Source organism: Trachurus japonicus, chromosome 22 (assembly GCF_045865225.1).
Source record: "Trachurus japonicus isolate A0001 chromosome 22, Traja_1.0".
Lineage (NCBI taxonomy): Eukaryota > Metazoa > Chordata > Actinopteri > Carangiformes > Carangidae > Trachurus > Trachurus japonicus.
The window spans coordinates 15851727-15867187 of record NC_140928.1 but is presented as its reverse complement, the minus strand read 5'-3'; the positions used below and the strand labels follow the sequence as shown (position 1 = coordinate 15867187).

At 42.3% G+C, this 15461-nt stretch overlaps 1 protein-coding gene across 1 annotated transcript in view; it reads right to left on the bottom strand.

The window, feature by feature from the left end:
- Positions 1-15461, bottom strand: part of asap2a (ArfGAP with SH3 domain, ankyrin repeat and PH domain 2a) — a 57773-nt gene that overhangs the window by 7726 nt on the left and 34586 nt on the right. The window contains exons 5-21 of the mRNA XM_085766894.1: positions 15385-15434; positions 12498-12627; positions 12047-12132; positions 11897-11972; positions 11684-11770; positions 10491-10594; positions 8497-8566; positions 7864-7951; positions 6802-6850; positions 6254-6420; positions 4180-4313; positions 3503-3597; positions 2524-2713; positions 2241-2326; positions 1637-1752; positions 595-662; positions 380-487 (exon numbers count right to left, since the gene is read on the bottom strand). Of these exons, the coding sequence (XP_085623020.1) occupies positions 380-487; positions 595-662; positions 1637-1752; positions 2241-2326; positions 2524-2713; positions 3503-3597; positions 4180-4313; positions 6254-6420; positions 6802-6850; positions 7864-7951; positions 8497-8566; positions 10491-10594; positions 11684-11770; positions 11897-11972; positions 12047-12132; positions 12498-12627; positions 15385-15434 (1704 nt within the window). The remainder of the gene's footprint in view (positions 1-379; positions 488-594; positions 663-1636; positions 1753-2240; positions 2327-2523; positions 2714-3502; positions 3598-4179; positions 4314-6253; positions 6421-6801; positions 6851-7863; positions 7952-8496; positions 8567-10490; positions 10595-11683; positions 11771-11896; positions 11973-12046; positions 12133-12497; positions 12628-15384; positions 15435-15461) is intronic.

Here is a 15461-nt window from a genome sequence, read left to right as displayed (position 1 = left end):
AATGTATCAAATGCATTTCAAAGGAGGTTAAATCGAAAGCAACTGGACTTAGTTTCACCTCTCATCCAAGAGGCTTCATCAGTTCATGTAGTTCATGATGAGAGGTGAAACGTCTTCCTAGACAAAAAACTAAGTCCAGTTGCTTTCGATTTAAAATCCTTTGAAATACTATGACCTGGACAAATGAGAATATGCACCGGCGTATCAAAGGCAATCCTTTTTTAAGGCCTCAACTTGCCTCCATGAGCTGCAGTATTTTTCCTTTTTTTAAAATCCTAAATCTTGTTTTCTTAACCATTCGTGCAGCACTTGCTTAACTCTATAAATCTCTTCATAAATACTGTATTACCATTCGTTCTCTCACACAAATCTCACTCACCTTCTCATCCAGATCTTCGTCGCTCTCATCCAAGTCTTCGTGCTGCAGACACCATTCATACTCGACGTGGACGTGGGCGTTGAATTTCCCTGCCAAAGCCTGGTTCAACTATACACACAAACAAATCCACATACATGCAAACATGGATGAGTGACACAGTTTCTGGGAGCGATATGTTTGCAGGAATAAGCCGTGTCTAAACATAGTGAGCTCACCAGCTCCTCACACTGTAGGTGTTTGAGCCTGCGGGCGATATCCAGTGGTGTTTCCCCAGCCTCATTAGCTGAAAGGGAAAACAACAGAAACATATAATCACTGTTGTATCCACATGCCACATGAGCACAAAGACTCAGCCCATTTTCTTTAATCCCCTTTTCACTGTGACTTGAGAAATGTGTAATTAGACTGTTTCCCACACTGAACAGCTCTCTGGTCTCTCTGTCCTACTTCTCTATCTATCCATTATCTGGTTGTGTTGTTGATGTCAGAGCGAAGCAGAGAGATTAGTGGTGTGAGAAAGAGTTGCCACGGTCTTTTGGTAAAACTTGCACGCCTGGGAACCGAACCTGATGGACTTGGACCAAGAGGTGTTTGTGTGAGAGTGAGAGGATGAGGGGCATTAAGAATTAGTGTGAGACAACGGTGGAGGAACCTTCTGCCTCAGTTAAAGTAAAGCTACAACACTGTAATACAAATGCTTGAGTATTAATATGCAGATGTATTCAAAGTTTAGGTATGAATTGTTATCAGTTAAGCATTTTTAGTTAGTTATTAACTGCCACAGCTGGCTAATCGCGCAGCTCACTGAGCTAATGCTGGATAACTGATGAGCAGTTTAGATTTAAGGGTAAAAAGGGTTCATAAAATCTATCTACTAATAACATAATGGTGAAAGTGCTCTTCAAAAACATAAAAATGATATGATACCTCAAATTTCAAATGGTTGTTGAAAAGTATTCTGGTCTCACTCTTAATTATAATACTAACTGAAACACACATTATCCATTTTTATGTCGATTTTTCTACAATTTAAGTATTTATTAGCTGAGACAGTAACAGAGGAGCCAAACATAGTATTAACTCACTGCTTAGAGACTAGCTACCTACCCATCACCCATAAATTTGTGATGGACTGATGAATAAATGGCGCAGCTGCATCCAGGTGTAAGAAAAGAAAAAGACAAGAAAAGGGGGGAGGGGGAGGTGAACAGTGAATGCACCATGGCCATCCTGTTCACTGCTGCTGTGTTTCCTCACCGATCTCTATGGAGGCCTTGCCCCGCAGCAGTAGTTTCAGACACTCGCTGTTGTCAGTCAGGCAGCAGTAGTGCAGCGCTGTGCTGCCTTTGGCTGTCTGCTTATCCAGATTCAAACTGTCAGGGGACACAGACGGAGGAAAACTTTCAATCACAACAATACAGGCACGAAGCACCTCTTCTGTCTAGCATCTATACTGAATATGTAATGTCCTCCAACAACAAAAAAAGAGCAGGCCTTATCCATATTTATTTCTGCAGCTATGTAATAAGCAGAATAATTATGAAGGTTTGAATCAAGTATAAATGAGAACAGAGCCCTATAGAAGAGGGAACAGACAGAAGAGGCAAATAAATACTTAAATCCTTTCAATCGAAAGAAGGACTGAAAATGGAGAAAAAGTTCATTCCAATAACCTCTGTCAATAAGCAAACTTAAAAAGCAGCTCTTAAATTTGCATTTCAGTTGCATGAGTCTTCGTTATGGTGGTGTTTCCAGTGTTGTTTGCAAAGTCGAGTGGACCGCCAATATCCCTTCCTGCTTTTCACATTCTGTCAGTAAAATACATCTGGAGTGAAGCATGAGCGCTTGTGTGTTAATTAACCTGTTCTGAGTGAGGAAGTCGACGATGTGAAGAGACGTTCTGTCCACCAGCCTGACTGCAAGATGAAGAGCCGTCTCCCCTTGTTCCTGAAATCAAAAGATAAAACGTTTGCACCTAACTCCTGGTAGTATACTATATACAGTATAAAATGAGGTGCTAGTATAGAGTCATGGAAGAAAGTCAGAAGCAATAAAGACTCTTATTATGAAACTATTATGACTTAGAAGTAAAACCCCTGGAAAAACTATTAAAATTTAAATGTCGAGCATTAATGTGTACTGACGTGTCCGTTGGCCAGAGGTATGGGCTCCATGAGGTCCACTCCCTCGGCGTAGACCTGGATGAGGGAGAAAATGTCTCGAGCCTTCACTGCGTCGCACAGCGTGTGGAGCCGCGACGTCGCATCGGGACATTTCTTCCTGGCGAAGCGCTTCTCTGTGTATTTGGCCGTGATGAAGTCTTTCCTCGCCTGCCTGGTGGAAGACGTGTGGAGGACGGAGGTGTTCACTTACAGCAGGTAGATAAGACTGCATCATGTATGTGTGATCGTGCAGTTAAATCAAAAATAGAAAACACACTAAATTTGATTTCTTGTGATCAATTGATTGCCCTTTCAGTCCTTAATCAAGTGCCATTGTAAGTTTAAAGATGCAAGAAACAGCATAAAAATATAATATTTTGTTCTTCATTCAATAATGTATGACATTAAAATACACCTGAAGCTTATCTCCTCCCATGGTGGATATTTTAATGAGGGAGAGAAGCTACATTGTGTTAGCAGGGTATCAATAATGTGGCAGATCCAAAATAACACATATTATAACACAAAATTTGAAATTCTGCCTAAAATCCATTCTGTTTTATTTGAGAAAAATAAATAAGAGCCCTGTTAAGAGGAACAGGTGCAGAAAAGCAAACACCACCACTGCTTAATGCTCCTCTTGTTATGTCTATCAGTGGCTCCTGCGCTTTGTTTGACACGTGACACACGGGCACCATTTGAACAGCTGTGCACTGTGTTAGGTTTAACGTCACATGACCCTTTTGCAATGTGAAAAGTGTCGTAGCTAAAATATGTAATCAATAGAAAGCTGGGTGAGTTTGCTCATTTGCCAGTCATACTGTTTAGAAAAAAAGAACTGGTAATCAATAAGATTAGATGTGTCGGTGGGCTGTGGCAGAGTGTAAAATGAGACAGGCAGAGGAAGAGCGGTATCAATGTAAGAAGGGAGGAGGTGGAGAGAGATGAAGGGTGGACTTACATGTCACTGGCTGGGTTGGGTTTCACCACATTTTCAGCACTCAAACAAGCCTCCATGATTTCATTAAAGCCTGCATTCCCCACATTCTTGGCCAGCTGTGGAGCGAGCACACACACACACACACACACACACACATTAAAACTAGTTATATGTAATTTTCTGCACCACATTCATTAGTTTTAAAAGTCACCAGTTCAACTCGCTCCTCCATCAGGATGCAGTGCAGACTCTATGTACGTGGAGCTTCATGAACTGCACACCACCCGTCTAACTGTGGCCAACATGACGACGTCTTAACACCAAGCAATCATGACTGCAAGCATTTAATCCCGACTGTCCCAGGGGCAGTAAATCTCTTCACCAAACCGTCATTAGAAAAGCCAAACAAAATCTCAGCTATTTAGAGTGGGGAGGTTTTCCAGGGGCGTCGGAGAGGGGGAACACAAGGCCAAGAGTGATGCTCTTCACCTTCCTCACCCTCACTTTCACCTCCTGTCTTGATTTACTGTCCCCCTCTTTCCCCCTCATCCCGCCTTGCCCTGAATTTTATCCTGCCCTCAAAATCTCCAGAAAGACTTCTATGGAAAAATCAACACAACAGGATGACGCAAACTTTCAGGAAAAACAGGGGAAGTGAGGGGATTGAGCGAGAAGACCAGGCGCCTAAAGTGATTTACCAAGAGCTCTGAGGTGCTGAGTACATCCAGAGTGAGGGACTGGATCCTGGAGTAGTGGACTCCCAGCTCCCTGTGGATCCCCGAACATTCAATACAGGTGAGGATGCCCAGGTTGGTGGACAGCCACGTCGGGTCTGAGAGAGAGTCGACAAAAAAAGGGGGGGAAGAGAAAAGACACGTCAGGGAAAAGAGGGAGAAATTACTGTGTGTGACATGCTGTCCTTGAGCAAAAAGCAGTAAAGCAAGAAGTCATTTCTTGAGCATGTGAGCCAGCTTTGATGTTTCCTTGTGGAAAGCGGTGGACTCTGGAAATGTAATAACTGTCTGGAGGGTTTACTATCAGACAATGTCAGAGGAAGCGAGAGAGCCAAACTGTAAGTCTGGCCTAGATACACTGTATATCTGGCTGTAAGTGTATGTCATATAGAGCTCATTAAAATGCTGCGGGCAGGACTGGAGAAAAATTAAAAATAAACGATTTGAGTGAACAGTAAATCTCCATAAATGAAGACGATCCAGTTTGCGAGAGATTTCTCATTTTCTAAATTGAGGAGTTTAGGGACCATACCGGTGGTTTTGCAGTAGTTTCACTAGTTTTGCTTTAGTTCATAACTATGCACACAAATCACTCATAATACTTTCCCTATGCAACCGAACAAACTTGTGAATAGTTTCCCTTTTTTTTCCAGGCAGCAACTCATTTCTGTTTGTTTCAGAGTGTCGAGATTAACTTTCTATTGCATTTCATATATCAGTGGATTTATCCTTTCTATCCATCAACATACATGGAAAGTGTTGCTGCATCTTTTTGGTGAGAGCTGTGGTGCAGGTGTCACTGATGGTTTCAACGGTTCAATTATTGATCCATAACCATAACTCTTTATTATCCCCCTATTTTAGGAGAGGTTGTTTGTAGCCCCTTCCTCTCCATATTATATTTTCTTATTCCGTGGTGTTGTTGGTGAACTCAGCTTCCCCATCTGTGGTTGTGGTGAGATGGTTTGAAAGTCGAGCTAAAATCTGAACAGGTTTCTAATGTGATTGTCCTTGTCTTCCAGGTGGGTTCAAGCCAGGAGCAGGACAGATGTCACCTATTCACCAGTGGACCAGTTGGTCTGATATGGGACTTGGTGGCGGGACAGGATGGATCTGATGTGCTGCCTGACCAGCCTGCTGAAGCACTTCATTAAAACTGCTGTCAGGCCAGTGGGGCAGGCATCATTTGAGGGAATTTTTTGGCACAGGTATGATGGTGGCAGGTTTGGCACATAGTGTAAAGCCTCTGCACAGCCCTTGAGTGTGCATCCAGGTATGTGATCCAGTCCAAGGTCAGTCTCTGCAAAGGTCATTATCACAGACCTGTGGCAGGACTTGGTCGTCTGTGATGGCATCTGTGAAGTGGGTGTTGATGTTCATGGTGAACTGGCATTGTGCTGGGAGAGATGCCTCCTTGTGTGTGACATGTTTCTCTTTTCCCAGGATTTCTCACCATCAATGAAATGTGATTTCAACCACGGAGCTGTGGATAATTGCTGTTACATACTGGTTGATCCTGTCATATTATTCAAAGTTACTGCTGCTGTGCTAAAAAACAACACCTCTTCCACTTCTGAAATACAGGTGTGGCTCCAGCTGCAGTGTAATGGATGCAGGTCTTAAACCAACAGAACATCAATACTGAAAGCTTCAGAATATATTCAGTGACATGTGAAGGATATTATTTTTACAGCAACATTTAAAGGAGCTTTAAAGTTGGCTTCTGGCTGGGAGTAAATGGTGGTGACTGTCACTCGATAAGAACTTCAACCAATTGCAGCGCTTTTTGTTTTCTGGGCAGATTGGAGGCTACAGTGAGTCGCTATTGAAAAATGACAGGATGGGACGGGGCTAGCAAGTTCTGTGATGTGTTTAAGAACAATCTGGTATTATGAATTCAACATTCGGTGTCAAAAATGTTCTCACAAATCAAATTTAATATATTAAATGATCCTTTTACGATAATAAAATCTGTTTTGACTCCATGCTGTCCATTGTTTGTGAGGAGTCAGTTTTCTCATCTATCTGTGTCACTCACTGGGGGCTCCGCAGTCGCAGCACACGTCATTTCCCGTCATCCTCTTGACTTCCCCGAGGATCGCCTTGGTCAGCTCCTGCACGATGTTGTTCTCGCCAACATGCTGGTCCCCTTTGAAGGCCTGATTCAACGCCTCCTCTTTGCTGTTCTGCAGCACCGAGATCCAGCTGGAAGAGGGACGACACCAGACAAGACAGGAGGGAGGGAGGGGCGCACAGGAGATGTGAGTAAGATAAGAGTCAGAATAATGAAAGAGAAGAAGGGAAAAGTAGAGGGAGGAGTAGGGAAAAGTAGGCTGGGAGGCGGGGACGGGGCCAGGAATGAGAGGACAAAAATGGGGGGAGTGAGAGTAAAAGGCATTTAGTGGGCAGGGGGTGGGAGGTAAAGACAAGGCCAAGCGTCTGACTGGGTGTGAGGTAGGAAGTGTGTGGAAAGTGGTGGAGGTGGTAAACAGGATGCACTTAGGCACAAGCCTGAACACACACACACACACACACACACACACACACACACACACATATAAAGGGAAGGAAGGAACAGGCACTTACATCTGACAGTCCTGGTCGTCCTCGGCCTGAAAGTGATACGTTCTGTCGTCTAAAGGATAAAATAAATGAATGGCAGAACAGAGGAGAGAAGTGGGAGAGGAAAGAGAGGGAGGGAGAGAGGGCATTAATCCCAGAGCAGCAGAGATGAAGAGATTAAAATATCGTACTGACAGGTCAGACTGAGCCTGAACTCCTGCACAGAAAACAACTGAACTGAACTTGTAGCTCCGGTTTCTGCTTTCAGTTGGGAACGTGAATCACTTATGGTACTAATAACCAGGTAGACCGAGGTATTTTTACACCACTGTATCCAAGCAACATAAATTATGTTGCTTCTTCAGTGGCTGAAGTTACATCTCTCCATCACACAGCCCCCATCTCTTCCTAAATACTTTACTATTAATGCTGAATAGCATTTTGTGGGAAAGGTCTGCAAAGTGTTGAACCTCAGAACTGCTATTTGATTCATTTGTTACAGAAATCAATTAATTTGGGATGGCAAACCGAGAAACGTTGCCAACTATTATTTTCATCATCAATTAATTTGCCGCTGATTTCAGTTAATTCATCTAATGAATAAAATATCAATGGTGAAAAAAGTTTTGCAGCCTTAAAAACGACTAAAACGATCAATAATCAAAATACTCACAAATGTAATTCAATTACTGATGAAAATTAATGAAAATAAAAAGTGATTATTTTAATCACTAATTTCAGCTGTAGAGTATTTTTCCACAATTATTTTGCACTAGGGTCACAACCATCTCCTAAATTGAGGTGTGCAGAATTTGTCAAGATTTATTCCTTTGAAATGAGCTCATCCACAGTTTGCTGCTACTTGCTACACAGTTACACATTTGATTTCCAGTTGGGCCACTGCTGCCTACCAGAATTCAGCTAATTAAACTGAGGTATTTGAGTGCAAGAGCAACAGACTAGAGAAAATGGGGGGGAAAAAAACAGGAAAATTGCCAACAACAGGGAGTAAAAACAAAAAGATAAAGAAGGCGACCTATTAAATGAAAGTGGTGGTGGAAGTGGTAAAAGGAAGGAAGGACTTACGTGATATGAGGTCAAAACTCCTCTTCTCCTCAGGATTGTGTTTCACCTGGCAGGTGAGCAGGTTGAGTTTAGCCGGCGGCCGGTTCGCCTGCCAGAGAGAGAGAGAGAGAGATGAAGCACAGAGACGAAGGGAGGGTGGAGAAACGCAACAGCATAAATGAGTGAGCGTGTTATGTTTAACCGTATCTGACTGCTGCTGGAGCCAAATTAAACATCTGATAAGCCGCTCTGTGTGAGACAAACCGTGTTGGCGAGAGCACCGGACTGGCCCAGAGTTAAATCTTTATATGGGAACAAACAGAGTTAAGTGAGACTCTGCTGAGGCAGCGATGTGAGAGGAATGCTAACTTGTGAACCCGGCCTGTGATCTCCGCTGCTCGCCGGTAATGCATTCACGGCTAATGGGGGAATATAATGACCAGCGAGGGAGAGAGGGCCGGCAGCCAGGACGCTGAGACTAATGTGGGTGAAGGTGGTAAAGAGTAAATGAAGCATGTGTGGAGGTTAGTTTGTGTGTGTGTGTGTGCATCAAGGTGAGTCTCAATCAGACCATCCACACCGATCCGGTCCCGTGTTCGGTCGAGTTTTCACAGCACAGAGACGAGCGAGGAGAAGGTGCGACTGTTTGCTTACTGTGCCGTGTGAGATGGTGAGGTATCCGTTCTTCGCCGTGCACTTCCTCTTCTGCCAAACCTTCCTCAACCTGCAAAACACAGAGGGACACAGTGATGAGAGTGTCACATGTTCAGTTGTGCAGTGAGTCAATATACATTTAAAATAATCATATGTTACAACTGGGATCCCCATGCATTAGTTATGACACAGGCTGAGCAGCATATGTCTTATAAAAATGCTGCAGCACTGGTTCTGGTCTAGAGCTGAAATGATAAGTTGAATAATCACTTGAATGAGAAATTGTAATGATTTTGATAAACAATTTGTGTTTTAATTTTTCAAGCAAATATATATTCTCCTGAAGATTTGCTGATTTTATCTGATTTATGTTAAAGGGATAGTTCACCCTAGAATGATATTTCGCTCATTATCTACTCACCCTCATGTTGACTAAGGGCTAGAAGAAGTTTCAGAGTCCTCCGTCCCTTCTCTGAGTTACAGGGGGTCTTGGTGTAGCAGTGCATGTCCATATAACGGTTGCAAAGGGACACCGGAGCTCTTCGTAAAAAAACACACACAAAAAAACATCCAAATACCTCCATGATGCTCGTATGTAATGTCCGTCTTGTGCTGAAGCCCCAAATTGCGTAATTGTCCCGAAAAAAATTAAATAAGTCTATATTTTAAGCTTGTTTGTAGCGGAAGCTTCTCGAAGCTCCTCTTCCTGGTCCGTCCAAATCTCGCGTGATTCGCAGTAACCGCAATTACGCATGCTGACGCCGGCGCAAATCACGCGAGATTTGGACGGACCAGGAAGAGGAGCTTCGAGAAGCTTCCGCTACAAACAAGCTTAAAATATAGACTTATTTAATTTTTTTCGGGACAATTACGCAATTTGGGGCTTCAGCACAAGACGGACATTACATACGAGCATCATGGAGGTATTTGGATGTTTTTTTGTGTGTGTTTTTTTACGAAGAGCTCCGGTGTCCCTTTGCAACCGTTATTTGGACATGCACTGCTATGCCGAGACCCCCTGTAACTCAGAGAAGCCACGGAGGACTCTGAAACTTCTTCCAGCCCTTAGTCAACATGAGGGTGAGTAGATAATGAGCGAAATATCATTCTAGGGTGAACTATCCCTTTAAGTTAAAATGAGTGAAGCACTGTATTTAGGTATTGAGTATTAAGTAAGCATTTAAAATCTGTTTGTTTTTTCCCATGTGAATATTTCCATAATCATTTATGAGAGCAAACTAAACATATGTAGCTTATTGTACACATTTGTATACAATAAGAGAAAATATCATGGGTATTTTTCCCTATTTTTGACACTGATAGACTAAATAACTAAACTATTAAAGCAGAAGTGAGCGATCCGGTCGTTTTCGCTAATGCTGCGTTCCAGGCAGGTTTTTGAAATCGTAAATTACAGCTTCAAGTCACAACTTACGACTTTGTAGCGTTTCAGGCAACCCACTCGTGTTTTTCCGACCTGTTTTACCTGTGAAAGTCACTATAACGGCCACTCGTAACTTCCGACCGGTGAACTCGTACCAGATCAAACTGATACAACTTCACAGGTCGGAAAAACAGGAGTTACGAGTTTCCTTGAACGCACCATAACAGTCCTCGTCCCTACGTCGCCACATTCACGGCGTTCCTTGGCTGCACACACAGCCCTGCATGCCGTTCTCTCTCCTCATTGGATAAAAACTGTAGGATACGATAAATGTTTTCTCCTCGATTCAGAGCAGAGCGACAGACAGACCCGTGTTTCGGTCCAAACACTCTATGTAAGTGATTGCTGTCGGAAGATATAACTATTTAAGACTTATATTAACACAAATATCACTTACTTCTGCTTTAATCAAGTAAATAAATGGGATTGCATTATTCAGATGACATAAAAAACCCAAATTTATCACTAAGGACAAATGAAATTTATACACACATTCAACTGCAAAGTTACATCTGATCTTTGTACACAGTTAATTAAAAAACAAACTTACCCGTCACTTTTCTTGTAGAGGTAGCCACTGCGCTCTGTGCCGTGCTCCTTGTTGCCCTGTGGCTGGTGCAGGCTGTAGGTGGTGCTCTGCCGCACCTGAGAATCCTGGGAAAACAAACACACAGAGACACAGACAGAAGAGAACAGAGATGAAAAACTGACCTTTTACTAAAATATTGAAAATTACGCAATAGCTGATTAAGGAGAATTTCAGGACAAGTATGAACGACAATGAGAAAGAAGGCTGCTGCTGTGAGTGTGAATGATTTTAACACATGAGGGAGGGGTGGGAATAAAAGGAGCCCTGACATAATGGTTTGTCATAGCAGGCAGCCAAAAGCCATCATTAGCATTTTGTTCTCATTTGTAATTCTGAAAAGATCACATTTTGATCTGAAGACCAGATACAATTTTAAGAGATTTAATCTTTACTGAATTAAATGGATTCATTGTTTGGATTTTCAGGTTTGACTACAACATAACAGCAGCTACATCAAAAAAAGAAAAAAAGAAAAAAAAGACCAAACAACAGTCAGGATGTTTTGTATGAGTGATGTCATTTCCTGTGTGGAAACACTACGGGAAGCAGAGAGGACGAGGAATGATTTCATTGGTGTGTGCCTGCCATTATCAGCAAGCACACACGGCCAACAGGATAATCTCAAGCGTTTGGCACTACAGTTATTCAAATTTCAACTCAGCTAAAGTAAACCAAGGAATTTGAACATGGTGATGTCATAATTGAACAAACACATGAATCAGAAATAAGACAAACCGCTGATCTAAGCACTACAACTTTAATGACACCAACGTGAACACAGGAAGAGGTTTTTTTTCAAGAAATCCACTTACTCTCCTAGACTTGTTTCACAAAAGACGAAGGCAGCAGAGGAGAGAAGAGAACAATCTTCAGGTGAGACCAGGAGCTGCTGCTGTATTTTGCAGCTGCATATTTAAAGTTCACTAAGCTCAGGGCAGGGGTCGGCAAAATCTCTTTAATCCACTCAAATGTTTAAAAAAACAAAGCATGTAAGAAGCAAACAGGAAATACTGAAAATCAAGACAGATTAAAACTATTTATTTGTTTTTCAGTCAGAAATCTGCATCTCTAATTGGTGTGGGACCTCAACGCTGAGTTTGTCCTACATAAGTGATTTGCAGTGTGTGTTCCCCCGGTACATTTGTGTGTGTTACCTCTTTCTGCTCCACCTGTAACGCTGACTTGAGGACGTCTCGTAACTGAGTCAGCTGCTTCCGCTCCTCATCCTGCACCTGTTTTATCTGTCGTGAGGGAGAAAAAGAAAAACAAAAAGGGACGGGAGAGAGAAGAGAGGAGAAACAATGAGTGAATCACAGAGGAGGGAAAAAATGTGAGAGTGAAGTAAACAGAGCTTCTGGGGTTCTCACTGTGTGCAGATCTGTGGCCAGTTTCTCTATGGAAGGCTTCAGGTTGTCCACAGCTTTCAGACCGTCCTGAAAGAAACTGAACAAGCGGCACATCAGAATCAATTTTCGAACTCTGCAAGAAACAACTTTTTTCACATTTTGATGTCTTACTTGCACTGTGCGTGGAAGTACTTAATGAGATTCTGCAGCAGGTCGACCCCCTTCTTGATTTTGATCTCGTTGACTTTGAGAAGATACTGCGAAGATTGAATACAGATCCAGTGAGACCAGGTTCAGTCAGAGGCAGAGGCAACGCAAGCTCCATCTTAAACATATACGTCCCTTTCATCTCATATCTCCACACAAGTAAGGATCGGCAGCTTTCAAGTGAAGCTTAATTAAAGTAAAGCATAGAAAAGTTGCAGACAGAACAGAAACATACTATACTAAAATGTAATGGGTTGCATTTTGAATGACTCAACCTTAATGTATGATTTTTGCAGGACCTTTGATTTTAAAGTGTTTTGTAATATGTTGAAGCTGCAGTTTTCATGTGTTATCGTGCATTTATTTACTTTTCATTCATTATTAATCTGAAAAAACACGGATCAGCCGAACTAACCTCACACATCTGCAGCTGGAAGAATCTCCTCTCTTTCTCCATCTCTTCGGCGATCTCTGCCCCGCTAATCTCCGTCCTGATCATCCCGTGCTGCCTCGCGTGCTCCTTCTTCTCCTTCTCAATCTTGGTGCTGTCAGAAAGTGACATCACAGGAGTCAAAGAGCACGCACATCCACGACAGCACCGCAAAACGCACAGAAAGCTTAGCGTTGTGAAAAATCAGCCCTGTTGTTGTCTGATGAAGGGACTCTTTGGGAGAGCAGTGAAATATTACAGATGAAAGTCATACAGTTATCCAAAAACACATGCTCTTTCATAGGGAGGCATGGTGAAGAAACTATTCAGATGCATAGGAAACAGATTTTACTTATTGTAAAATATCTAGTGAACACACAAGATTTTCCCTGTGAACTTCAAATAACACAGACAATATTTGAAAAACTTAGCCAACACCTGTTATTTCTTACTGATAATATATGAGGCTGGTCCACAAAGCAGAGGGAAATGGGAAGCAGATGCCAGGCAGTAAGGAAACAGTTTAACTCAGACGTCCACATCCAGTCACACTGTTGTGATTTTGGATTCAAATTCCACAACAGGAATCTATTTCCATGTGCACCAAGTATTTCGGTTATGTGACATTGAGTATCTGGACCATTTTAGGTCTGTGTTGCCTGACAGTCAGAACCCAGGGCTGATTTTTCACAAACACCGTTGACTACACATACAGTATCTCCCACAGGCAATCAGGAACACGCGTCACAATAAGGAAGGGATGCACGAGTCCATGCAAAAGGGCATTCTTTTTTTATATGCTGTTTTTTTTATGACAGCATATCCCCTGCAAAAAGGATGCAGCAGTTTGTTCTCTACCAGAGAGACGGGAAGGAGCGTGTCGGAGCTGGTGACTGCTGGCTGTTTGACAGCTGTTTCATGTGCATCTGGACAGAAGTCAGCTCCCTGATCTTCAGCTGTGTGATCTACACAAACTACAGCGTGGCTCAGTACAACTTCAGACAAAAATATTAAGTAATTATACACAAAAGAAGCTATTCTTAAAATAAAAGGAGGAAAGATGAAGTGTGGTGTGACTGCTTGACTGAGCCAGCTTTTCAGATATTCTATCACAACCAACTACTCTTTAGGATTAAATAAAACAGAAATGAACTGTTATCCGTTCTCTGTCTTCTGGCTACAGGGGTAATGACTTTCTCATCTAACTTTCCTCCAGAAAACAAGCACGGCTGTTTGTGAAACTCACTGTCTAACTATTCTTTTAATGGTCATGGTACAACCTTCATATTGTGATCGTGATGTTAAACCACTTAAAGAAAGGAAGGTATGAGGAAAAATATATAAATTCCTTCCTCCCTCTTCCTGTTGCATAATAAATAATCAGGTGTTTCTCATGCAAAGTATTCTGGGTTCATTTGCACACCTCGTCCTTGTCTGAGGCTCATTGGGCTACAGTTGCATTGTTAATATTTATTGGTATTGTCGGCAGTCTGGAAGGAATAAAACAAAACCTGGCATGTTCTCTGAGGTTGTCTATTGTAGCAAATTGTCGCTACTGCGAAACAAATGCTACCTTTGACATGCAGTTTGTCATCATCAGGGTTTGAGGGGAAAAAAACAACACACAACCTGATGGATGACAACAGTGAGTACCAGCAGCTTTTCGTTTTGGTTGTAAACTTGCCATTTGGTCGATGTGAACGTGCCAAATTTGATTTCATTGTGAGGACACTGCCGGCCTTTGTCAGCACATGAATCTTCAGCCCCGACAGCGTTACAGCATCGTCAGGGCTGCAGCTAATAGAGACACATGTTAGCCAGGCTGTTTGGCTGCCAGCCAAACTCACAGTACGACTGATGATGAGACTGAGAATCCACTCACTTTCAATGCTGCCACTTCAGGAAGTGATTCACCAGAAAGATGCTCCATGTTTGATTCTTCTGTACACATTCTGCATTTTTAAGTTTGGGAAAAAAGACGGCTGCTTTGAGTCATAACATTAAAGATTAAGCACTTCCTTCCTTGGCAGCATTCAAAGTGAGGTTATCTCCAGTTTGGAGACTGTAAACAAAAGTCAGACTTGGGTGTCGGATGCAAATTGCTCGCAAACCAAATTAGAGAAATCAATACTGAATATCTAATTTCATCTCTCTCTGTGCTTGTGTTATGAAAACAAAATGTCACCGCGACAGCAGAGAGATCGGAGTAGACCAGAGGATGACTGATAACGAAAGGCGGCGGGATAAGTTTGGGTGGTTTTCCAATCAGGCAGAAAACTGGACTCTATTGACGGCCGCAGTTTGCCGTCAATAGAGTCAAATAATGAGAAAAAGTCGGGACAGAGAGAAACAGTCACATCCGGCTGAACTCAGTGTCAGTACAAAGTCCGTACTGTCCGATTGAAACGGTTTGGAGAGAAGATGGATTACCCTTTCAGTAAAGAATGTCCTTTGCAGCTTGAAAGATATATGAAAGTGCTATAAAAAGTCATGTGTACTTTGCATGCACAATCACAATGGAGCGTCAGTGAGATGGTGGAGAGGCGACAGTGAGCGGTTATTTACATTATCACGAATGTGTTGACAGATAATCACAAGGGGAGGTTAGAGGGGGAGAGCGGTTAGTCATCACATGTCAGACACAGACATGACACAGACTGCACATTTCAATTTAACATGTTGCCTCACATACGTGACTGAGACTGACTAAATAAAACTAGTCTGAACTCCTGAACTGACTGAATTACAACTAGTGATGATGATTTTAGGAATTACATCAGCAAGTTGCACTATTTAAAACAAGTAACTGAAACAAATTGTTACATTTACACAAGAGAGCTGTAAATTGAGTGCTGTGTGATTAGTTTCTTACACTTTTGTTTCGTAGTCCTTCCAAGCTTTGTCAAACGGCTTTTTCAGATCCTGCGATAAAAACACAAAGAAGAAAGT